Source organism: Geotrypetes seraphini, chromosome 4, assembly GCF_902459505.1.
Source record: "Geotrypetes seraphini chromosome 4, aGeoSer1.1, whole genome shotgun sequence".
Lineage (NCBI taxonomy): Eukaryota > Metazoa > Chordata > Amphibia > Gymnophiona > Dermophiidae > Geotrypetes > Geotrypetes seraphini.
In genome coordinates this window covers 292,523,180-292,547,769 of record NC_047087.1, presented here as the reverse complement: position 1 = coordinate 292,547,769, position 24,590 = coordinate 292,523,180, and the positions used below count along the sequence as shown (strand labels likewise).

The 24,590-nt window shown below is 45.3% G+C and overlaps 1 protein-coding gene across 1 annotated transcript in view; it reads left to right on the top strand.

The window, feature by feature from the left end:
• SEMA4G (semaphorin 4G) overlaps positions 1-24,590 on the top strand; it is a 330,270-nt gene that overhangs the window by 185,102 nt on the left and 120,578 nt on the right. The window contains exons 3-4 of the mRNA XM_033943303.1: positions 13,081-13,229; positions 19,420-19,482. Of these exons, the coding sequence (XP_033799194.1) occupies positions 13,081-13,229; positions 19,420-19,482 (212 nt within the window). The remainder of the gene's footprint in view (positions 1-13,080; positions 13,230-19,419; positions 19,483-24,590) is intronic.

Here is a 24,590-nt window from a genome sequence, read left to right as displayed (position 1 = left end):
CGCGGGAGGCCTGAGAGAACAACCGTATTTTCATGCATATAACGCGCGCGTTATACACGGTTTTTACAAACCGTGCATAACCTTGCGCGTTATACGCGTGAGCGCGTTTTACAAATTTTTTTTTTACATAGTTCTCCCCCCCGACGTCCGATTCACCCCCCCCCCCCGCAGGACCGCTCTCACCCCCACCCCGAAGGGCCGCTCGTACGCACCCGCACCCCCAACCCAAATGACCGCTCGCACGCACTCCCACCCGCACCCCCACCCTGAAGGACCGCTCGCACCCCCACAGCCTCCCGACCCCCCCCGCTCATCAAGTAGAAGCTCCTACCGGTGTCCTGCTGCTTCCTCTTGGCGGTCCCGGCCCTTCTGTGAGCCCTGCGTCTGCGCTGCTTCATCTTCCGGCGGTCCCGCCCTTTCTCTGACGTAGGAGCTTCTACATGATGAGCGGGGAGGGGGGTCAGGAGGCTGTGGGGGTGCGAGCGGTCCTTCAGGGTGGGGGTGCAGGTGCGGGTGGGAGTGCGTGCGAGCGGTCCTTCGGGGTGGGGGTGCGGGTGCGTGCGAGCGGTCCTTCGGGGTGAGGGTGCGAGCGGTCCTGCGGGGGGGTGAATCGGACGTTGGGGGGGCATCAGGCTTTCAGGGTGGGGACAGGACTTCAAGGGGGAGAGAAGAGTCGGGGCGGGGGAAAGGAGAGTCGGGGTGGCCAGAGGAGAGTCGGAGCGGGCGAAAGGAGAGTCGGGCGGCGACGGGAGAGTCGGGGCAGCATGCGCGGTATACGGGTGTGCGCGGTATATAAAATTTTTTTTTAACATATATGTCGGTTTCCCGCGCGCTATACCCGTGTGCGCGTTTTACACGGGTGCGCGTTATCTACGTGAAAATACGGTACATCGCAGTAGTCTATGCGCGAGTTGATGAGAGCGTGGATAAGGGTTTTGGTTGTGGGTTCAGAGAGGAGAGGATGGATTTTGATAATATTATAAAGGAGGAAGCAACAGGATTTGGCGATTTGTTGGATCTGAGCAGAGAAGGAGAGAGAGGAGTCAAAGATCACCCCAGCCATTACGCGTGGTTTCCAGGTTTCCAGAATTACTGTTTCTTTTCTCGTTATACCATTTTATTTTCATAATGCTGAGATTCTGGGGAAAAGTTAATAGGATAGTGGTGGTGGCAGCTAAAAGCTATGGAAAACTCAGGCTTCTTCCTGTTCCTTGGCACACTTTTGTTACTGTGTCTGGGCCTAATTGTTTTCCCCCATCTTAGAGAATTCTCCTCTAACTTAACATGCATTGTTCATTGTCAGCATTAGAACCTTGAATAGTTCTTTTAATTTCTGAAGTGAATTAAATCCTTTCAAAGCTTAATTGTGAATTTGGCAAATGTGCATTAAAATGAGATTCTAGCACCGTTTTGAGCTAAACCTACTTTAATTATACTCAAAGGAAACAAGTCTGTTATCAGAACATCCTTTCCACGATGACTTACAGTATTGCATATTTATTATTATCATTTTTTAATGTTCCTATTCATTTGTGCTACTGGCAGTTAAACATTTTGCTGGATTAAGTTAACTGTGGGTACGTTAGTATAGGTATAAGAGGTTCATATCAAATACCAAATCCACAGATAAAAGCGACGATTTGCTCACGGAAACAGTCATCTAGAAAAATGCTTACATAGGTTCCTCCATAAAGATAATTTTACAACAGAATTTTCACTTAGAAAAGGCCTTTCATGAGATTACCCCAGGGCTTTGCACATAAATGCGCACACAAGGCCCGTTTTACAAAGCCACAGTAGTGAGTCCTGGTACGGCAAATGCAGCATAGGGACTGAGTGGGCATCGATGCATTTTGCTGCAGGGGAATTACTTCCGTGGCTTTGTTACAAGGGAGCCACAGCCACCGGAAGGCCCGATCTGTGTGTAGGTGTGTAAGTAGCTGCAGCTTCAATTTGGCAGTGATTTTCTGTTGCTTTGCCTCCAGTATTTCAGAAGGAGACTTGGGGGCCCCTTTTACTAAACCTCGGTAGTGAGTCCCGGCCTACAAATGTGACATATCCCATAGGAATTGATGGGTTGTGTTACATTTGCCATAAGGGAATCACTATCACGGCTTTCTAAAACTGGCCCTTACACATCTTATGTTCCTCTATAAAAAAAAAAAAATAGGGTAAATATTGGCACTGACTTGACCCTCCATATGAGTGAAATCTTATATTACCTTCCCATTTATATTTTTACCTTCAGTAAGGGAAGTTATTCCTGAGAATGGAGTTGGGCAAAGTTTTTGAGAACATACATGCACTTCTGAAAAAAAAAAAAAAAAAAAATCTGTATAACATAGTGTAAATGTATGTGAATGGTTGTATTTCTTAGACAATTATCCCACAGATTTTGTATCTATACGGTCATTCTTAAAATGACCCCCTGAATGACTAGGTTCATTCATATGGATACAGCTCTAAGGAGTTTGAAAGGAAAATGTTAGCTTTCTAGCTTAACTTTAAAATGGAAACATGGTGGCACTTTTGGTAATCGGACAGTGGTGCTAGGATGAGAGAACACTGGTACAGTTCATACTCGTTATTTACGCGTTCCTGATTCACAATTTCACTTAACGGTGGTCGCATGCATTGTGACATCTGTTCGCATATTCACGGACCTCTGAACTTAGAGAAAAAAAAAAAAGCTTTCTTTCCTTACTCTTTCACCAAGCATCAAGAGAGCGAGTTGGAAGCACAAGAGAGTGAGTTACAAGCATCTGCATATACAGCTCCAAAGAGAAAGAAACATGTCATGTGTCCGAGTGACAAAATCTGTGTTTTAGACAGGCTTTTGGTCTGGCAAGTCTATAGCATTGTTTTCCAGATGAAAGCCAGAGACATTTACAAACACGCCACCTAGGGGCAGGAAAATGTGAAACCCTTTTCTGCGAGCTTAGGTGGGCTAACACAGTGTTCTTCAACCTTTTGACACCTATGGACCGATGGAAATAAAATAATTATTTTGTGGACCGGCACCGGTCTGCAGACCGGCAGTTGAAGAACACTGGGCTAAGTTGTGTCCATCTGTACCCAATCTCCGCTCCAGACCCCGCCCCATAATAGTACTAATTGTAACACCATTTTTCCATCCATTTTTCAAATATACAATATAATCGTATTAATAGCGCATAATGGTTAATCACAAAATTAAAATACACAAAGCACACTGTATGCTTTTCAACATTCATTCCTACCAGAAAACAGATAACCCCATGCAAATGCAGGACCAAAAACTAAAAGTACTAATATTCACAAACAAACCCTAAGATGCAAGACTCTGCAAGCAGTACAACCCCAGAGGAAAAGAAACAAATGCATTTCTTCCTGAACAGACAAATCAATCACTAAATAAAAAAAAATAAAAGCATTTCCCCTACCATTGTTGTCTCTCTCCCTCCATGTTAGCTTCAGGCCAGTCCACGGTTCGATCAACGCAGGTTCTTCGGGCCGGCTCCCTGAGTGCTGCATTGCACAAAACTGTGGGAAGCGGCTCCTCGCGCCCCTCATCTGGAAGCCTTCCCTCTGACGTCGCGACGTCGGAGAGAAGGCTTCCAGGTCAGGCGCAGGCCACGGGTAGGAGCCTTTTCCCACGGCTTTGTGCACTGCAGCACTCGGGGAGCAGGCCCGAAGACGCCGCATTGATCGTACTGAGGACCGGCGGCTACAGAACAGTCTCTTGGGCCCGATGGAGGTGCCGGCCCTGTGGACCGGCAGAAAATTTCTGCGGACCGGCACTGGTCCACAGACTGGCGGTTGAAGAACACTGGGCTAGCACGTTTTAAAAAGCGATATGCACTAAAATAATATAAGCCTTTCTTGGGAGACAGGTTCAGTTGACAATAAAGCTGCTAAGGAATTTAAAATGTACAAATGCAATTGAATGTGCCAGATCAGGTCTTCAGTGTGGATGAGTGTGGTTTGTTTTACATGCAGACTGGGAATTGAACATAGATAATGAAAAATGGCAGCAAAAGCCCCAGGATTCGAGGCATTATAGATTGTACCACCCTGCTACTGTGTGCCAAACCCAAGAGTGATTTCAAATGCAAGCCTCTTAGGGTCTACAGAGCCCAAAATCCCCGTGCACTTTAAGGAAAGAACCTGAATTGCATGCCGGGATGGTCACCAATGTTGGGAAAAACTATTCAGTGACACGGAGGACTGTGATGCCAAGATGGAGCGCAGTCTGAAAAAATCAAGCGTCTTTCAAGCTCTGTGTTTGCCCCTTATGCTGAGACACTTAAGGACTTGAGAAGGAAAGCCAAGCGGACAAGGCTGTCAGTTTTTTTTTTTCCCAGTCAACAAGTCGTGAGACTCACGTACCAGAGGTTGATGTGACAGAAGTCGACTTGCTAGCCCTACCTCATGTGCCATAGGTTGATCATTTACTATGCTACTATTAGAGTCATGGAGTAGGAGGCAATGTTCTGTTGTAGATTAGGACTTGGTTATCCGACAGAAAACAGAGGGTAGGGTTAAATGGCCATTTTTCTCAATGGAGGAGGGTAAATAGTGGAGTGCCACAGGGATCTGTACTGGGACTGGTGCTGTTCAAGTTGGCTTGGCTTTGTTCTCATCTAGGTTTATTTATTTCATTTTATATCCCGTCCTTTCCAGGGAGCTCAAAACAGGTTGCAAGGTAACATATATAATAATTGAACAAAAACGAGATACAGAACGGGTTACAAGACAGTATGGGCTACAGAGATAATATTTGTCTAATACGGTTGTTCAATGTAACATAACAGATGGGATCATCGTACATTAGCAATTCCAGAGATGTTAGTTTCCTATACAATATCTTAAAGCATTCACAGAGAGAGTTTAGTTCAACTTTACATGAGTTATATACTGGATGGTCGCTTAAGCTGAAAATTAATGGGTTAGATGCTCTGGTGGTTTAAGTCGGTGGTATTCAACCCAGTCCTCAGGGACCACCTGGCCAGTCGGGTTTTCAAAATCTCTGTCATCCGTATTCATTGTGGATATCCTGAAAACCCAACTGGCCATGTGGTCCCTGAGGACTGGGTTGAATACCAGTGATGATGTGCATTTGGTTCTGTACTGGGCTAAGGGATTTAGGTGAAGAGGTAAGTTTTTATTGCTTTCCTAAAGCTCAAAAGCCTTTTTTGATATTTGGAGGTGGTTTGTTCAGTACTTTGGTAAGAAATGGGAGTAGGATCGGAGTCTGGCACTTTCTAGTCTGATGCTACGACCAGGGGGGTAATTGTAGAAGTGTTTCCTCCTGGGAGCGGATAGGTCTGTTCGGGACATAAAGTGGGAGGATGCCATGTTGTTTAATGACTTGTACACAAGCACTAAGCCCTTGAAGACACAGCATTTGACTATGGGTAGCGAGTGGGCTGACATTAGTGCTTAGTGTCAGCCCACTGGATCATGGGCACAAAGACTCCTAAAACCGGAATCACCCCCACCTCCTGGACTTCCCCAGACCTTACCTGGTGGTCTAGCGGTCTTTCGGGGCAGGAGTCTCGAGAGACTACGGGAACTCATGGCAACTATTTTGGATGAGTGATCAGCATGGGGCAGGAGCGTAGGAAGATCATAGGTAAGGTCCGGGATGCCGGGGGGAAGGTGGGAGGGAGGCAGGGGTGGGTCAAAGTCGGTCCAAAAATTATTTGCGAATTTTCTTTTTTTTAATACTTTATTCATTTCATATCTTAAATCAAGTACAATCAATACAAATATCAATTTCACTTTCAAATACACTTGACATCTTATAAACAACCCTTATAAAATATAATAATATCTCCCTTCCTTATATAATTATGAAAAATATATTCATTCTATTATAATCAAAAAATACCCACCCCCCTCCCTCCCCTATTTAAAAAAAATTTATTTGCAAATTTTCAGTATTCGCGGGCAAACTTTGCCTCTAACCCCTGTGAATATTGAGGGAGAAGTGTAGAATAGCGTAGAGGAGTTAGAATAACTGAGTGAGAACCGGGGAAGTCCACTGCTGTTGCTTGTGATCTTGAGTAAATCACGTCACCCTCCGTTCGTTGCCTTTGGTACAAACTTAGGTTATGAACCCACTAAGGCCAGGGAAAATAGCTACTGTATAATAATAATAATAGCAGCTTATATACCGCAATACCGTGAAGTTCTATGCAGTTTACAGAAGATTAAGCAAAGGTAACAAATTGAATTGACTTTAAGAGGGGAGGAAGAAAGAGAATTAATAGGACAGGAAATTCATTGTTGAAGAGAGAGAGATCAAAAGGACAAGTTAATCGCTATAGAGGGGAGAGAGAAGAGAGGATCAGTTGTCTAGATGCTTTAGGAACAAGTGTGTTTTTAGACGTTTCCTAAATTCCCCATAAGTAGTGGGCGAAAGCAATTGTTCTAGATCTTTACCCCATGATGCTGCTTGGTGTGAGAGAAGGTGTTCATGGTGTTTTTTCAATTTACAACCTCGAACTGGGGGGGAAACGAAATCGGAATGTGAGCTTCTCTTGTGTCTGTTGGCTGAGAAGAAGAAAAGGTCAGTTATGTATTTAGGGGCAAGTCCGTGTAGTGCTTTAAAGCAGAAGCAGGCAAATTTAAACTTTACGCGCGCCGCCATTGGCAGCCAATGCAGCTGTCGGTAGTAGGATGTCACGTGGTCAAACTTTCTCAGCCCAAAGATCAGTCTATCAGCTGCATTTTGCATCAATTGTAAACGTTGCATATTCTTTTGGGAAATTGCTAAATAAGCGATGTTACAGTAGTCAAGTAGACTTAGTACTAGGGATTGGACTAGGGTTCTGAATGCCGATGTATCAAAATAAGCTTTAATGGATCTGAGTTTCCAGAGAGTAAAGAATCCCTTTCTGATTAAGGAGTCTACCTGGTCTTTCATGGTTAGGCATTGATCCAAAGTTACACCTAGTATCTTAATGGTGGGCTGGATAGGGTAACTAAGTTTATTGATACATAGTGGTGATTTGGTGTCAAGTGGATGTGACGAAGCAACGAAGAAAGTTGTTTTTTCTGAATTAAGTTTGAGCCTAAAGTTTGTGATCCAGTGTTCCATCACGTTTATGGCTTCTGAAGCTTTGGGAATAATTTCAGAGACAGAATTAGCGAATGGGATGATAATCGTAAAGTCATCTGCACAACTAAATAGTTTTATTCCCAGTTGGGTTAGCTGCGTGCCCAGTGAGGACATATAGACGTTGAAGAGCAATGGAGATAGTGGAGACCCTTGTGGCACACCGGATGGATTGCTCCAGGTGTTTGAAAGCTCATAATTAAAACGTACCTGATAAGTGCGGGATATAAGGAAGCCACGGAACCAGATCAGCACCTCATCCCTGATACCATTGGCGTCTAGGCATTGCAGCAGTTTCCCGTGGTCTACTAGATCAAAGGCAGAACTCGTATCGAATTGCATAACAGTAGGCGCAGATTGTCTAAGATAGCCGCAATTACTGTCTCAGTACTGAATAACGGTCTAAAACCGGATTGAGTTTCATGTAGGAGAGAGAACTGATCAAGATAATCCATCAGTTGGATGTGTACCAATCCCTCCATTATTTTTACAATAAATGGAATGGATGCTATCGGTCTGTAGTTGGATATTAGGGCTGAAGATTCTTTTCGATTTTTTAGAATTGGGGTTATTATTATGTGACCATTATTAGAGAAAAACTTCCCAGTTTTTAGGTTGTGAGCCAAGTATTGCATCAGGTGCCGCTTTCATGATTTCTGGGGGACATGAGTCCAGAACGCAATAGGATTTAGACTATTCCACCCTAAATCTTGAAAGGAGCTCCAGATCATGTCTGCCGGTATATCATTTCCGTGGGTGAGAGCTATTTGATGATCACTAGGGTCGTTAGTTGAACAATGGATTCTAAGGTTTTTAATTTTTGAATGAACCTTGGCGGAAGCTACAATAGAAAAAAAAGGGCGAGCCTTATCCGGTGGCGTAGTAAGGGTAGGGAGCGACTGGGGCGATGGCAGTCCCGCGCCCTCCTCTCTGCACCCCTGCTTCTTTCTGCCTTCCACCCCTCCCCCCTGTACATCTAAATCTTCACCAGCACGACTGACTCCTGCAGCGTGCTCTTAGCGCCAGCGCTGGATTTCCCTTTGACTTCACTTCCTGGCCCCTTGGCCCGGAAAGTGATTCAGAGGGGAACCAGGCTGGTGTGAGCAACCAGAAGAAGTTGCTCGCGCTAGCGAAGATCTACAGAAGTATGAGGTGGGGGGAAGGATTTCGCGAGCGTGGCAAGTCTGCCTGCCCCCCCTTACTAAGCTACTGGCCTTATCCAAAATCCCTTCCCTCTTTCCCTTTTCATTTGAGTAGTGAATATAGTACTAGACTGTGTTTAATGAGTAATTGGCCTTTCATGTGAGATAAATGTATACATAGGCTTGCTAATTTTTGAATTTGTTTAGCTGAAGGGTTTTTGGAGGACTGCCAAGACTTTCATGTAAAATTCTCCCTGTAAGCAAAGTATATGGGAGCAGACCTCTGTGTTAATTGCTTAATGTCAGTGACATAAAGATTCTAAATCTTATTCTTTTATTTGTTCAGAAAATTACAGGCTACACAATAATCACAGAACTCTCCTGAATACATACACTTTAGAACAGTGGTTCTCAACCCTGTCCTGGGGGACCCCCAGCCAGTCGGATTTTCAGGATATCCCTAATGAATATGCATGAGAGAGATTTGCATACCTGTCACTTCCATTATATATAAATCTTTCTCATGCATATTCATTAGGGATATCTTGAAAACCCTACTGGCCGAGGGTCCCCAAGACAGGGATGGGAACCACTGCTTTTTACGATATGCATCAAGGAAAATCATTTAATCCTAAACTTATTTTCCACGCTCTTGGACGGTTTGGCTGCGAAGGAATGTCCTCTTTATTTGCTGATAAAAATACCCTCCCCCCCCCCATATCTTCCAGCAAAAACCCAGAAACATAAAGATCTTACACCTCAACAAATTAAAATGACAGCTTTTGAAAGACGTAGCAAGCAAAGCAATCTAGGAACAAACTTTATGAAAATTATCAAACGCTGCAACGCAGCAATTTCAAAAGTGTGACTGAGGGACCATCGGAACGAGCAGCGAAAGGACAGACTGTCTCAAATGACTCCTGCAGTAATAATCATCGGTTCCAACAACTAATGAAAACAATTTCTAGAAATTACTCGAGAGCCAGTCAAAGTAAGCGCAGGCGTGCCCACACTTCAAGTTCCCAGCTCTGCATCAGGGCAGATGCTCTCAGAACTGACAAAACTCAATTGTGTCTGCACTTATTCTGACTGGCTCTCAAGTAATTTCTAAAAAGTAAAGTTCGTTAATTGTTGGGACTGACGAATACACTGTGGGAGTAATTTGAGGCCTTTTGTCCCTTTTTGCTGCCTGTTCGGATGGGCCCTCTGTCATACTTTTGAAATTGCTGTAGAGTTTGTTCTTTCAGCTTTCTCAGAAAATGGAGAGTTTTCCTTCTGGCCCCTTTGCATATCTATAAGACATAAAAATAGGACAGTAGAGCAGTCTGGGCCAGCCTGAGGGTATCTGACATCCATTTTCTTCCCTACCTTACCCGGGGCTGCCTGGCACCAGTATGGGAGTCCATTGTGTCTACAGAAACCTCATCACAGCTGGTATAGGGCCTCGAACGTCCATACATGCTCAAGACCTACTGGATCCTGCCCCCTTTAACCCTTTCAGGACCTTAAGGATCGTAGGCCAATTTTTGTGGTTTTGACGACATTTTCATGGTAAAAAGGGCTTGCAGATGCCAAAAAATTGATTTTTTTTTGTGAAATATCATTATTTTTATTTAAAAAAATCACACTTCTGGCTTATGGACAGTGTGGCAAGTGAATCTTCTCGTCAATCTGGCAACGACGCTAATGAATGAATGTCGGAACCAGTTTGTTTACATAAAGGCAGTATCATATGGAATCCGTACATATCAAATTTAGAACTGTAGACTATCCCAATCAAAATTTATAGGATTTTAAAGGTATGGGACAAATATGTCCCTTGGTCCTGAAAGGGCTACACAGGAAGTTTGAAGAGAGCAGAACCCAGCAACCTTTGAGCGTGGGTGGCTGCTCAGGGTTCCACTCTGGCCACGATTTGGCATTGGGGTTGCCCTAGGTCAGGGGTCAGCAATCCACAGCTTGTGAGCCACATGCAGCTGTATCGCCAATTGACTGTGACTTTTCTCATACTTTAATGGGTTAGCGGCGGTGATTCCCATAGTTGCCTGCCATTAACCCAGAAGCCTCTCCTCTGCTGCGTCTTTCCCCGTGTCAGAACTTCCTGTTTCTGCCCAGGCGGGACATGATGGAAGAGAGACTTCTGAGTTAGTGGCAGGCAGGGGTAGGAATTGCCGCTGACCCGTTGAAACAAGAAAAAGCATAATATTTGTGATTGAGGCAGGGGGGGGTGACAGTGGCGAGAGAGGAAACATAAGAATTGCCTCTGTGGGTCAGACCAGTGGTCCATCGTGCCCAGCAGTCCGCTCACGCGGCGGCCCTCTGGTCAAAGACCAGCGCCCTAACTGAGACTAGCCCTACCTGCGTACGTTCTGGTTCAGCAGGAACTTGTCTAACTTTGTCTTGAATCCCTGGAGGGTGTTTTCCCCTATAAAAGCCTCCGGAAGAGCGTTCCAGTTTTCCACCACTCTCTGGGTGAAGAACTTCCTTACGTTTGTACGGAATCTATCCCCTTTTAACTTTAGAGAGTGCCCTCTCGTTCTCTCTACCTTGGAGAGGGTGAACAACCTGTCTCTATCTACTAAGTCTATTCTCTTCATTATCTTGTATGTTTCGATCATGTCCCCTTTCAGTCTCTTTTCAAGGTAGAAGAGGCCCAGTTTCTCTAATCTCTCACTGTATGGCAGAAATAGAAAAATGAAGATAAGGATGGCTGGGAAGGAGAGGTGGATATAGTTTTGGAAGGCAGGGAGAGACAGACATGGAACAACTCTGTGCAGAAATACTATCAAGTCATTAAATTGTCTTTGTTTTCTGTAACTACTTGGAAGTTTTGTTTTTGTGTTAAATTCATATATAGTCGTAGCGCATTAAAAATCGTATCTCAACCCCCCCCCCCTTCTCTATCCATTTCAGCTCTTTGTGAATCTTGGGTCAAACAGTGGGGAGAGAGTGTGGCACAGTGGTTAAAGCTACCGCCTCAGCACCCTGTTCAAATCCACTTTGCTTCATTTGACTCTGGGCAAGTCACTTAATCCCCTAGATTTCTCTGACATCAGAGAAAGGGCGGGTCCACCGGAAGAGGAAGCAGCGCAGACGCAGGGCTCAGAGAAGGGGCGGGACCGCTGGCAGAGGAAGCAGCAGGATAATAGTAGGCAGCTTCTCCATGATGGGGGGGGGAGGCTGTGGGGATGCGAGCGGTCCTTGGGGGTGCGGGTGCGAGTGCGAGCAGTCCTTCGGGGTGGGGGTGCGAGCGGTCCTGCGGGGTGAATTGGACGTCGGGGGGGGGGAACTATGTAAAAAAAAATTTGTACAACGCGCTCATGAATATAACGCGCATGGTTATACTCGGTTTGTAAAATCATGTATAACGCGTGCGTTATAAGCGTGAAAATATGGTAATTCAGCTGAATCTACGGTCAACTTCTGTATTCCATTTAATCAGCAGATAGGCAGTTGGCTCCCTTGGCACCTCAAATTCTATGTGTAGTTCTTGTCACCATATCTCAAAAAGGATATAGCGGAATTAAAAAAAGTACAGAGAAAGGCAACAGAAATGATAAAAGGGATGGGACGACTTCCCTACGAGGAAAGGCTAAAGCGGCTTGGAGAAGAGATGGCTCAGGGGTGATATGATAGAGGTCTATAAAATAATGAGAGGCGCGGAAAGGGTAGACGTGAAACGCTTGGTCACTCTCTTCAAAAATACTAGGACTAGGGGACACGTGATGAAGCTACTAAATAGTAGATTTAAAACGAACTGGAGAAAATATTTCTTCACACAACGTGTAATTAAACTTTGGAATTCATTGCCGGAAAATGTGGTGAAATCAGTTAGCTTAGCGGGGTTTAAAAAAGATTTGGATAATTTCCTAAAAGAGAAGTTTATAGGCCATTATTGATCTGGCTTGGGGAAATCCACTGCTTATTCTTAGGAGAAGCAGCATAGAATCTGTTTTACTACTTGGGGGGGATCTAGCTAGGTGCTTGGGACCTGGGTTTGCCACTGCTGGAAACAGGATACTGGACTTGATGGACCTTTGGTCTGTCCCAGTATGGCAATTCTTTTGTCTTGGTGATTTAGTGGAGGGACAGATAACGTGCATCTTTCTTTAATCAGTTTTATATTTCAGAGCACTTTACTGTCTCTCTCCTCTTTCTCTTTATGTGCTTTCTCAATGTACAGATTTACAGGAGTTGAGGGGGCTGATTTGAGCTTGGAGCTACCAATGTCTTCAACTTAAACATCAGTGCTTTCATTTATTTGATTAATCGCTAGCAGTGGCATAGTTTTGCAACCTAACTGGACAAGTAGTCATGGCCCAAGACATACGTCTAGGACGAGAAATTAAAATATGCCTTAAATTTTTTTATTGTAACATTTTTCACATATAGTAGTTTGCTGGCCCATAAAAAGGGAGAGAAGCTCATGTTCCAAACTTTGCCTGGGAACTTGCACCAAGGGTTGTACTAATCCAAAACAATTCAGTCCTCTTGACGGGTTTTGTTGAGCTGCAGCGCCTGGACCAAGTGGCTGTTTTGTGTTAGGCTGAGCGTGGCACTCTGAAGGTGACCTCCGTTCAGCTTCCTGTAAGTCTCGAACCAATAGAGAGCGAGCCAAAAATGTTGCCTAGTTTTGTTTGAGACCATAGGCAATGTCGTCAAAAAAATGTTCAGTTTGGAGGAGGTTGAGTGTGGACCCCTGCGGACGATGGAATAACCCCCCTCTATCTTTTGGAGAATTCTGCATGTGATACAGAAAATGTCTACTCATCATTTTTTTTTTTTTTTTTTAAATCATGGTACCCCCTCTTTAAACACTAACATTTCTTTCCTCAGAACTTTCAGACGTGAAACGATTCAGCAGCAAGACGGTGAATTACAGCGTATTTTTGCTGGAAGATGAGAAGGGAATCCTCTATGTGGGTGCCAGAGGAGCAATATACTCCCTAAATTCCAGCAACATTATGGATGGGTCCCAAAGGACAGTGAGTATCCTATAGCCAAAGTCCATGTTTTTCTCTCCCCCTACCCCCATCTCTTTCTTTCTAGCTGATTTACTCCTAGTTTTGACAATTGATAACTGCTTTGAAAAAATGTGTTTTGTTTTTATTAAATAGTGCATTATAGATTACAATTAATTCAAAATACTGCTGCAAAGCTGATCTTTGGAAAATGTCAATTTGCTTCAGAGTCTTCATGGGCTCCCAGTTTATTTTAGAATTCAGTTTAAATGCGCTTGTATTTCTTTTAAAATTCTACATGGTATCTTTAATCCTCTTATTCCTTTAATTTGGAACGTTTACCGATTCTCCTTTGCAAGAGGTATCCAACAATTTAAACCAGGGGTGTCCAACCTGCGGCCCCGTGAAGTATTTTGTACGGCCCCGGTCGAGGGTGATGCAGTGTTTTTCTCTGTTGCCCGTCTTTGCGCATTTGTGCAGCCCCAGGAACATTTTTTTTTGGCCAATGCGGCCCAGGGAAGCCAAAAGGTTGGACACCCCTGATTTAAACTATCCCTTCCTTCTAAAAAAGGGATTAAAGGAGTCAAGATTTTCAGTCAATCTTTGGTCTTTAAATTCTCTCAACTCTGGATTGATCTCCCCTTTTTTTTTTTTTTAAGGCGTTCCAGTTCGTTTCAATTTTTCTGTAAATCTTTAAAAACTATTCCATTTGCCAAACATTTTGAAATCTGATTCCTTTGAAATTTTGCTATTATCTTCTACTTATCATTTGTAAATCATTCCCTGTTTATTTAATTGCTGTAAACCGAGTTGAGCCTTCTCAGAATGATGACTCAGTATACAAAGTTAAGCTTTAGTTTAGTTTAGCAATTCAGGATTTTTTAATTTTTTTTAAATCTTCTTTGCCTGGCTGAAGGTCATGGATCCCAGCAGCACTGCCCTCTGCCTCTTATTTTACTCTCTTTTAAGGTGTTAGATTAAATGCTGAAGAACCCTTATTTTTAGCCCCTCCTGTACTTTGTTGCTGCAGAAATTATTTATTTGTTTTCTACAAAATTAAATCCAGAAAAATATTTGAAATGCAGTGTTCGAGTGCTTGGGCATATCTGAAGTGTTTTCAAGTAGGTCAGTTTTTTTTTTTGGGGGGGGTCTTTAGTATGGATTAATTATGACCTGACACATTGCTTGCTCTTTGTTAGTGGACGTGTAAATTGGTCTCTCGGCATCTTTTCCCTGCTCTGCCATGTTAGTGTTTGGTCTCAGGGGTTGTGGCTGAGCACAGGCACCTCACACACATCCATGTGAAGGGACTGTTTTCTGTGAACTGACAGCAAAAATAAGAGAGAGATGTAAAGTCCATTCTGGAGAAAAAAATAGTCTTAACTAGAGAATGACACGGGGACAGATTTGTCCCTGTCCCCACAGGAACACAATCTAGAATGTTGCTACTTATGATTTTAAAGTGTTTGAGGCTTGTGCAGGTGAGGACAGAGCTTATGCATTGGTGGAATGAGGCATTATGACATCACAATCTGAGCTCTAGAATGTTGCTACTTATGATTTTAAAGTGTTTGAGGCTTGTGCAGGTGAGGACAGAGCTTATGCATTGGTGGAATGAGGCATTATGACATCACAATCTGAGCTCTAGAATGTTGCTTCTTATGATTTTAAAGTGTTTGAGGCTTGCGCAGATGAGGACAGAGCTTAGGCATTGGTGGAATGAGGCATTATGACATCACAATCTGAGCTCTAGAATGTTGCTACTTATGATTTTAAAGTGTTTGAGGCTTGTTCAGATGAGGACGGAGCTTAGGCATTGGTGGAATGAGGCATTATGACATCACAATCTGAGCTCTAGAATATTGCTTCTTATGATTTTAAAGTGTCTGAGGCTTGCGCAGATGAGGACAGAGCTTAGGCATTGGTGGAATGAGGCATTATGACATCACAATCTGAGCTCTAGAATGTTGCTACTTATGATTTTAAAGTGTTTGAGGCTTGTGCAGGTGAGGACAGAGCTTATGCATTGGTGGAATGAGGCATTATGACATCACAATCTGAGCTCTAGAATGTTGCTACTTATGATTTTAAAGTGTTTGATGCTTGTGCAGATGAGGACAGAGCTTAGGCATTGGTGGAATGAGGCATTATGACATCACAATCTGAGCTCTAGAATGTTGCTACTTATGATTTTAAAGTGTTTGAGGCTTGTGCAGGTGAGGATAGAGCAGGGACGGGAAAAGAACTCACAGGGATGGGAAAATGAGTTCCTGAAAATTTTGTCCCCTTGTCATTCTATTTCCAGCAGTGGCCAATCCAGGTCAGAAATACCTAGCAGAAACCCAAATAGTAGCAACATTCCAGAGCTGAGATTGTGATGTCATAATGTCACATTCCACCAGTGCCTAAGAACCAACCTTATCAGTGATGTCACAATGGCTTGACTGTCCTATACTTAAGAACATAAGAATTCCCATAATGGATCGGACCAATGGTCCATCTAACCCAGTGGTCTCAAACTCAAACCCTTTGCAGGGCCACATTTTGGATTTGTAGGTACAATTTTGCATGAGGTCAAACTCTTTATAGTTTATAAATCTTTCCTTTTGGCTAAGTCTTAATAATAATATTGTCATTTATAGCTAAAGAGACATATGATCAAGAAACGGTTTTATTTTACTTTTGTGATTATGATAAACATACCGAGGGCCTCAAAACAGTACCTGGTGGGCCGCATGTGGCCCCTGGGCCGCGAGTTTGAAACCACTGATCTAGCCCATAGACATGGGGACAAATTTTTCCTCATCCCTGCAGGAACTCAATTTCCCTGTCCCCGTGAGTTTTGTCGCTGTCCCTGCCCCATTCCTGTAAGCTCTGCCTTAACCGCACAAGCCTGGAACGCTTATGATTTTTAAAGTGTTTGAAGCTTGAGCAGATGAGGACTGAGTTTGCAGGAATGGGGCAGGGACGGGAAATTGAGTTCCTGCGGGGACGGGGAAAAATTTGTCCCCCTGTCATTCTCTAGTCTTAACCAGCTGAAAAAATAAAGAAGCACAGAAAAAAATGTAGCAAAAAAAAAATAAAAATTGTTAATTGTGCAAGATTGTGTCTTTTGCCACATGGTCTGTCGGTTTAATTTGGTTTTACTTTTCCCCAAAAAATATTCTGAGCAGGGGAGATTCAGGAGTTGAACTGTTAATACTTCGTTACATTACATTAGGGACTTCTATTCCGCCTATACCTTGCAGTTCAAGGCGGATTACAAAAGAGCTAACTGGACATTTCCAGTGAAGTTACAACAGTTTTGGGGGGGGTTTTTTTTTTTTGGTTACAAGGGAGGAGAGGTAGCTGGATTAATTCCGGAAGAACTTGCAAATTGGATATTAAATTGACTGTACGTTACTGTGTGATATAACAAATAGATTACAGTTGGAGTACAAATAAGATTACGTTACATTTCAGGGATCTGAATACTTGGTTGGTGTTTTGGGGAGGAAGAGATTATTTAAGTGGAGGTTTTGGGAGAGAATTTATCTAGGAGGAGGGGGAAGGGTTGGGTTAAGATATCTGGATAAATTTTTTGAAAAGTAGGGTCTTGATTTCTTTTCGAAAAGTTTTGAAGTCGCCCGTTGCCGTCAACAGGTTGGAGATGGAGTGGTTAAGTTTTGCTGCTTGCGTCGTCAGAAGGCTATCAAACATCTTTTTGCGCTGAGTGCCCTTGAGTGGAGGGAAGGCAAAAGGGTTTGGAGTTCTTCTTTGTTTCTTCACATGTTGCTGTGAGCAACACCGATGCAAATATGCTAATTTTTTTTTTTTTAAGTTCACTCCTCAAGGGCTGTTAGCAAGTCTCATTTACAGAAGATGTGCATTTTCATGCACTGGCGGTCATATCTAATCTTCTGAAAATGGGACCTCTTTGATGCCCATGAATAAGAGAATTTACTTTACTTTTCCTAATTGATATATTAACCCTGCTTTTGGTCATTTTGCTGTTATACCATCATTTCCCATTTCTACTCCCACGGGATCTAAAAAGTTTTAGGGCTCCTTTTACTAAGGCGCGCTAGCGTTTCTAGCGCACGCTAACCCCCGCGCTAAGCGTAAAAACTAACGCTGGCTCAATGGTGGCGTTAGCGTACGTGCTAAAACCGCTAGCGCAGCTTAGTAAAAGGAGCCTTTCATCTTATTGGAGCACCGCATAGATCATTTTATTTTGTTGTTTTATTATTCCGATGCTTTTAACAATGAAACCATCCGGAATAACCAGAATAAATAAAGACAGTAACTCTTATGTTCAAACAATTTTATCGATGAAAATAGCGAAGCAATCATAATCGGACTAAACATATCAAAGTCGAGTAAGAAACAATGGAACATCTTCAACAGCAGAGAGAAACGGTCGTCATCAGTTTTTATACATAATATGCAAAAATCACCTAATCCGACTATTCCCCACTAACAGACCTGGGTCCAGAAGCAAAAGCAAAGCACACCAAGGTCCTGGACTCTTATGAGCCCTGGAGTAGGCCAACCATCATCCCTCCCTCCTATTCTGACAGGAAAACTGTTATAGCAGATGCATAATGTACAAGAAGACCCCTCCACCCCCCCAAAAAAAAAACAGGGAACCCCCTTCCCCATCCAAATAGCGCTGTCTCATAGCCAAATTCAAATGGACCACCATCCACCAGAACTATCCTCCCCCCAGGTACTCTCCACTGAAACGCTCTTCCGGAGTCTGTTATAGGGGAAAACGCCCTCCAGGGATTCAAGACAAAGTTGGACAAGTTCCTGCTAAACTGGAAAGTACGCAGGTGAGGCTGGACTCATTTAGAGCCACTGGTCTTTGACCTGGGGGCTGCCGCTTGAGTGGACTGCTGGGCACAATGGACCACTGGTCTGACCCAGCAGCGGTAATTCTTATGTTCTTAAGACAGTAACTCTTAAATTTTATATCAAATTCTACCTGCCTTTAGTGAATCTCATCGTAAAGATGTTTGATAATAAGGACATAAGAAGCGCCATCTCCGGATCACACCTTCGGTCCATCGAGTCCGGCGATCCGCACACGCGGAGGCCCAGCCAGGTGTACGCCTGGCGTCGTTTTAGTCACCCATATCCCTCTATGCCTCTCGAGATTATATATAGAATGTTGCTACTCCTTGGGATTCTAGAATCTTGTTACTCTCTGGGATTCCGGAATCTTGCAATTCATAAGAACATAAGAACCACCATCTCTGGATCAGACCTTCGGTCCATCGAGTCTGGCGATACACACACGCGGAGGCCCAGCCAGGTGTAATTTTAGTCACCCATATCCCTCTATGCCTCTCGTAAGGAGATGTGCATCTAGTTTGTTTTGAATCCTACAACGGTGGATTCCGCAATAACCTCCTCTGGGAGAGCATTCCAGGTGTCCACCACTCGGAACTACTTTTGCTGTGGCACCTGAAAAACTGCATTCAGGTACAGTAGATGTTGGGCATTCATGTTTCAAGCTGCTGGTCTGCTTAAAGTCATCAGGTGAATTCTTAACTAGAGAGTTGGACAGAGACAGAAATTTCACCCATCCCTGCCCATCCTTCAGTGGAATTGAACCCATACCTACCCATACTTGCTAAGATCCTTTCCATCCTCGCTTATCCCCACAATGAATCTCCTCCATTCCTATCTGTACCCGCAAGAGTCAACATAAGTAGGACGACTGATTATGGCATAGTCATGCCAGTATTAATAACTCTGTATTGTAATACCACCACAGAGCTCCGTGTGTTTTAGTATGGAGCCCAGGTATTGTAACACCTTGCAAAAGCTCTTTGTAACTATGGTAACATCTCTACAGAAGCTCATGTAGCAGCGTAACACCTTTACAGAAGCTCATGTAAAGTGCTCTGAATTGACTCCCCAGTCATTAGTAGCGGTATAGAAGCTCTCAATAAAAATTACAGATGGTCTGCACATGCGTCGGGATCATTCTCTAGCAATCTGTGCGGTGGGGGGGGGGGGGGGGCGTGTCAATGATGTATGCAGGCCTTTTGTGAATTTGACAGCCTGCATGCAATCAGACACGGATCGGACATGGAATCGGGAGTTAGTGAATCTAGCCCTAAGTCACACCTCTACTTGGGTTTAAAGGTCTTTAGTAGCAAATATTCTGCAATTTATTGCTGCTGTAGAATGAAGGTGAAAAAGTAATTATGCTTTTTTCTTTCAGATACACTGGGAAGCCACTCCCGAGAAACAAACTGAATGCCTAAAGAAAGGCAAAAATAATAAGGTATTTGTTTGTCTTTTTTTTTTATTTTTTATTCTTTATTCATTTTTATATCAAATACATATTGCACTCTGTTCCAATCAAATAACATAGTTATTAAATCCCACCTCCCAACCTCCCTCCTTTCCCCCTCCCCTCCTGGATGTGTATAACACTCTTTCACAAAACAAAGGGAAATAATATTAATATATCATAACTTGCAGTAATTTGCTAATGGGCCCCAAATTTCCTTAAATTTACTATGATGTCCCCTCTGTACAGAATAAATGTTTTCACTAAACAGTGGTACCTTGGTTTACGAGCATAATTCGTTCCAGAAGCGTGCTCGTAATCCAAAAGTACTCGTATATCAAAGCAACTTTCCCCAGAGGCCATAATGGCAACGCTGACCATTTGTTCCACAACCCAAAAGGTGCCAAGGAACTGGGCGGAAGTGGCGAGGGGTGGCCCAGGGGTGTGCACCTGTCGGGTGCCGGGTGCTGCAGTTTGTAGGTGTTCAGCCGCACGCAGCCATCGGGGTCCTTGTACAGCTGCAGGCAGCACCTCCTCCGTCTGCCAAGCACCTCCTCCGTCTGCCATCCAGCCCTCCGCACCACGCTGGAGAACCCCTGAGCCCACACAGCCGAACACCATACCATATGCGCGACACGTATAAATACGCACATCAATGATTGACGTTGTGCGTGATCATATGCCATGTGCAGGTGGGACAGCGCTCGGCTGCGTGGGCTCAGAGGCTCTCCAACATGGTGCGGAAGGCCCCCGGCGAAGGAGGCATCCCCCAGAAGCGGCGCTGCCTGCAGCTGGAAGTGCTCGTTTATCGGGGCGGCGCTCGGTTTGCGAGACAAAAGTTTGCTGAGCGTTTTGCTCGTCTTGCAAAACACTCGCAAACCACATGACTTGCAAACCGAGGTTAGACTGTATAGCTTTGATATGGTCCTTTAAGAAGAATGAGTAATGATATACCAAGTTTCAAGTTTTCAAGTTTTATTCAACATTTGATTAATCGCCTATCATAATTACTAAGCGATTTACATTTACAGAAAATACATAATAAAATGTTAACAATAATATAATAAAAATCTAAAAATCATTTTTAAATAAACTGGACAAATTTGGACAGGAAAACATTGGGAATGAGGGGGAAGAAATATAATTTAAGATAGGAAAGGAGGGACCGATAAGGGTTAAAACACAAAATGGCTGGGAAAACAAAATACATATTTTAGATATAGTGTAAGTATATAGCTGACTGAAGTGAAAGGGAGTTGTGAAGAGCAATTGGCATTTCAATTAAGTATTGAAAGCGTCTTTAAAAAGAAAACTCTTGAGTTGGCTTTTGAATTTATCAAGGTTTTTCTCCTCCCTTAAATAAAGTGGGAGAGAATTCCACGTTTGCGGTGCTGTGACAGAGAAAATGTACTGTCTTCTGGTATTTATGATTTTAAGAGAGGGAATGACCAATAAAAGTTGTTGATTGGATCGTAAAGTTTTTTGAGAGGTGTATGGAATTAGAACTTTTACAAAACCCTAGCGTCGGAGCTGTTACTGCCACGACCAGCGCTACAAACGCTAGCAGTGCTTTTAAATTAACATGTATTGCACAGAAAAATGGCTAAAAATGAGAAAAACTATTAGTCACCTATTTTAAAATGTTGCATCGTGTTTCTCAAGGCGCATTTGAGCATAGCCAACACTAACCTGGCATTGCTGCAATGCTTGGCACAGGTAGCAATATAATAGAGCTGTAAGCCAGAAGGAGATGATTAAAAAAATCTTTTAAGACATTTTCCTTTATTGCTTGGGGGGAGGGGGCACCCCTGCTGTAATCTATTTCTAGCTTGCCTATTGTAAAGCTCAGAGTGCCGTAACAGGGTCCAGCAGAAGTTGTGGAGACAATTACTGTAACAGTTCTGATATGTGCTAGGTCCTTGTATGTACCGTATAAATTCAAATATAAACTGATATTTTTGGGCCCAAAAATGGTCCAAAGATGGGGGCCCAAATTTATATTCAAGTTCAGAGCTAATGGCAAACGCTTTTGCCTTCCCATCCAATAACTGGCACTACTGTCCCCAATGCATTGCTGCCGCTCCCTCCCTTCCATGAGGAGTCCTGCCCCGGCTGGCTGGCTCGGCACGTAGCCTCCACTTCCTGGACCCATCATAGGCCCCTTCCCGGACCTACCTTACAGCCCTGGTGGTCCAGTGGTGAGCTGGGGCAGAAACAATCCTCATACGCTCCTTTCTGTGCACACTGTACCAAAAAGGGTCTTGCGAGACTTTCTAATCAAGGAAGTCTTGCAAGGTTGCCAAAGGAACTCGTGGCAGCCATTTGTGGTATAGAGATTGCACAGGTAGGAGTACAGGAGGATTGCTTCTGCCCCCGTTTACCATTGGACTACTATGGTTATAAAGTAGGCCAAGGGAGAGGGGGCTGGATGCTGGGCAGGGAGCAAAAGTAGGAATGCGGATGCCACAGGGGAGGGAGGGGAAAGAGAGGATTACTTGAATATAAATCATTGAGTTAACATCCCTCCCCTTTTTTTTGGGGGGGGGAGGGAATGCTATCTCTGTTTATATTTGACTGGGTTTATACTTGAATATATACGGTAATTCTGCTACTAGAAGTAATCCTATCATACATGTATATTAGGAGTGTTCTTTATAGAATAATGCTGTAATTTCATATTGGACATATGGAAGGCTGTAGCAAAATGCCACTATTACCGTATTTTCGCGGATATAACGCACGCGTTATACGCGTTTTTACCTACCGCGCATACCCCTCGCGCGTTATATGCCTGAGCGCGGTATACAAAAGTTTTTAAACATAGTTCCCACCCCGCCCGACGCCCGATTCACCCCCCCAGCAGGACCGCTCGCACCCCCACCCCGAACGACCGCTCGCACGCGCTCCCACCCGCACCCGCATCCACGATCGGAGCAAGAGGGAGCCCAAGCCCTCTTGCCCGGCCGACTCCCCGACGTCCGATACATCCCCCCCCGGCAGGACCACTCGCACCCCCACCCCGAAGGACCGCCGACTTCCTGACAATATCGGGCCAGAAGGGAGCCCAAACCCTCCTGGCCACGGCGACCCCCTAACCCCACCCCGCACTACATTACGGGCAGGAGGGATCCCAGGCCCTCCTGCCCTCGACGCAAACCCCCCTCCCCCCCAACGACCGCCCCCCCCAAGAACCTCCGACCGCCCCCCCAGCCGACCCGCGACCCCCACGACCCCCCCACCCCCCTTCCCCGTACCTTTGGTAGTTGGCCGGACAGACGGGAGCCAAACCCGCCTGTCCGGCAGGCAGCCAACGAAGGAATGAGGCCGGATTGGCCCATCCGTCCTAAAGCTCCGCCTACTGGTGGGGCCTAAGGCGCGTGGGCCAATCAGAATAGGCCCTGGAGCCTTAGGTCCCACCTGGGGGCGCGGCTTGAGGCACATGGGCCCATCCCGACCATGTGCCTCAGGCCGCGCCCCCAGGTGGGACCTAAGGCTCCAGGGCCTATGCTGATTGGCCCACGCGCCTTAGGCCCCACCAGTAGGCGGAGCTTTAGGACGGATGGGCCAATCCGGCCTCATTCCTTCGTTGACTGCCTGCCGGACAGGCGGGTTTGGCTCCCGTCTGTCCGGCCAACTACTAAAGGTACGGGGAAGGGGGGTGGGGGGGTCGTGGGGGTCGCGGGTTGGCTGGGGGGGCGGTCGGAGGGTCTTGGGGGGGGCGGTCGTTGGGGGGGGGGGGGGGTTTGCGTCGAGGGCAGGAGGGCCTGGGATCCCTCCTGCCCGTAATGTAGTGCGGGGTGGGGTTAGGGGGTCGCCGTGGCCAGGAGGGTTTGGGCTCCCTTCTGGCCCAACTACACAAAGGTACGGGGAAGGCGGGTGGGGGTGTCGTGGGGGTCGGCCAGGGGGGTCGCGGGTCGGCTGGGGGATGGGCGGAGGTTCTTGGGGGTGGGGCGGTCGTTGGGGGGAGGGGGTTTGCGTCGAGGGCAGGAGGTCCTGGGATCCCTCCTGCCCGTAATGTAGTGCGGGGTGGGGTTAGGGGGTCGCCGTGGCCAGGAGGGTTTGGGCTCCCTCCTGGCCCGATATTGTTGGGGAGTCGGCGGTCCTTCGGGGTGGGGGTGCGAGTGGTCCTGCCGGGGGAGGGGATGTATCGGACGTCGGGGGGGGGCATCAGGCTTTCAGGATGGGGACAGACCTTCAAGGGGGGACAGGACTTCAAGGGGGGACAGTGCACGGAAAGTCAGGGGGGGTGAACGGAGAGTCGGGACAGCGCACGGAAAGTCAGGGCAGTGCACGGAAGTCAGGGGGGTGAACGGAGAGTCGGGACAGCGCACGGAAAGTCAGGGCAGTGCACGGAAGTCAGGGGGGGGTGAACGGAGAGTCGGGACAGCGCACGGAAAGTCAGGGCGGGCGAAAGGAGCGTCGGGCATCATGCGCGGTATACCCGTGAGCGCGGTATACAAAAGTTTTTGTACATATCATCGTGATTTCTGCGCGCTATACCCGTGTGCGCGTTTTACACGGGTGCGCGTTATATCCGCGAAAATACGGTAAGTCCTCTTTGTTTGCTAGTACAGTAAAATCTTGAATTGCAAGTAACTTGGTATGCAAGTGTTTTGCAAGACAAGCAAAACATTTGATTAAATTTTAACTTGATAAACAAGCAAGTACATACAGTATCCACACATCATATCATCACAGCTGAGCCGATGGTTCTTCTCTCTCTGACGCTGCGGGAGTGTAGTGACCGTTGTAAACGAGCGAGGACTTGCAATACAAGTACATACAGTATTTTGTATTAAAGTTTTTGGGTTTGTGGAACGAATCATCTGAGTTTCCATTATTTCTGATGGGGAAATTCGCTTTGACATACGAGTGTTTTGGATTACAAGCGCGTTTTCGGAACGAAATAGGCTCGTAAGCCAAGGTTTTACTGCAGCTTCTGTTTGTGATTTTGGAAAATGGTTCTGACTTTTCTGAGACCCTTTCCTGGATCAACAAGCGTGCCATCAAAGTTGTGGCTCTTAGCTCCCTCTGCAGACAATCTCTCACAAACGGGAATTATGCGCAGAACTCCAGGCGCCAGAAAAATACAGGTGTAG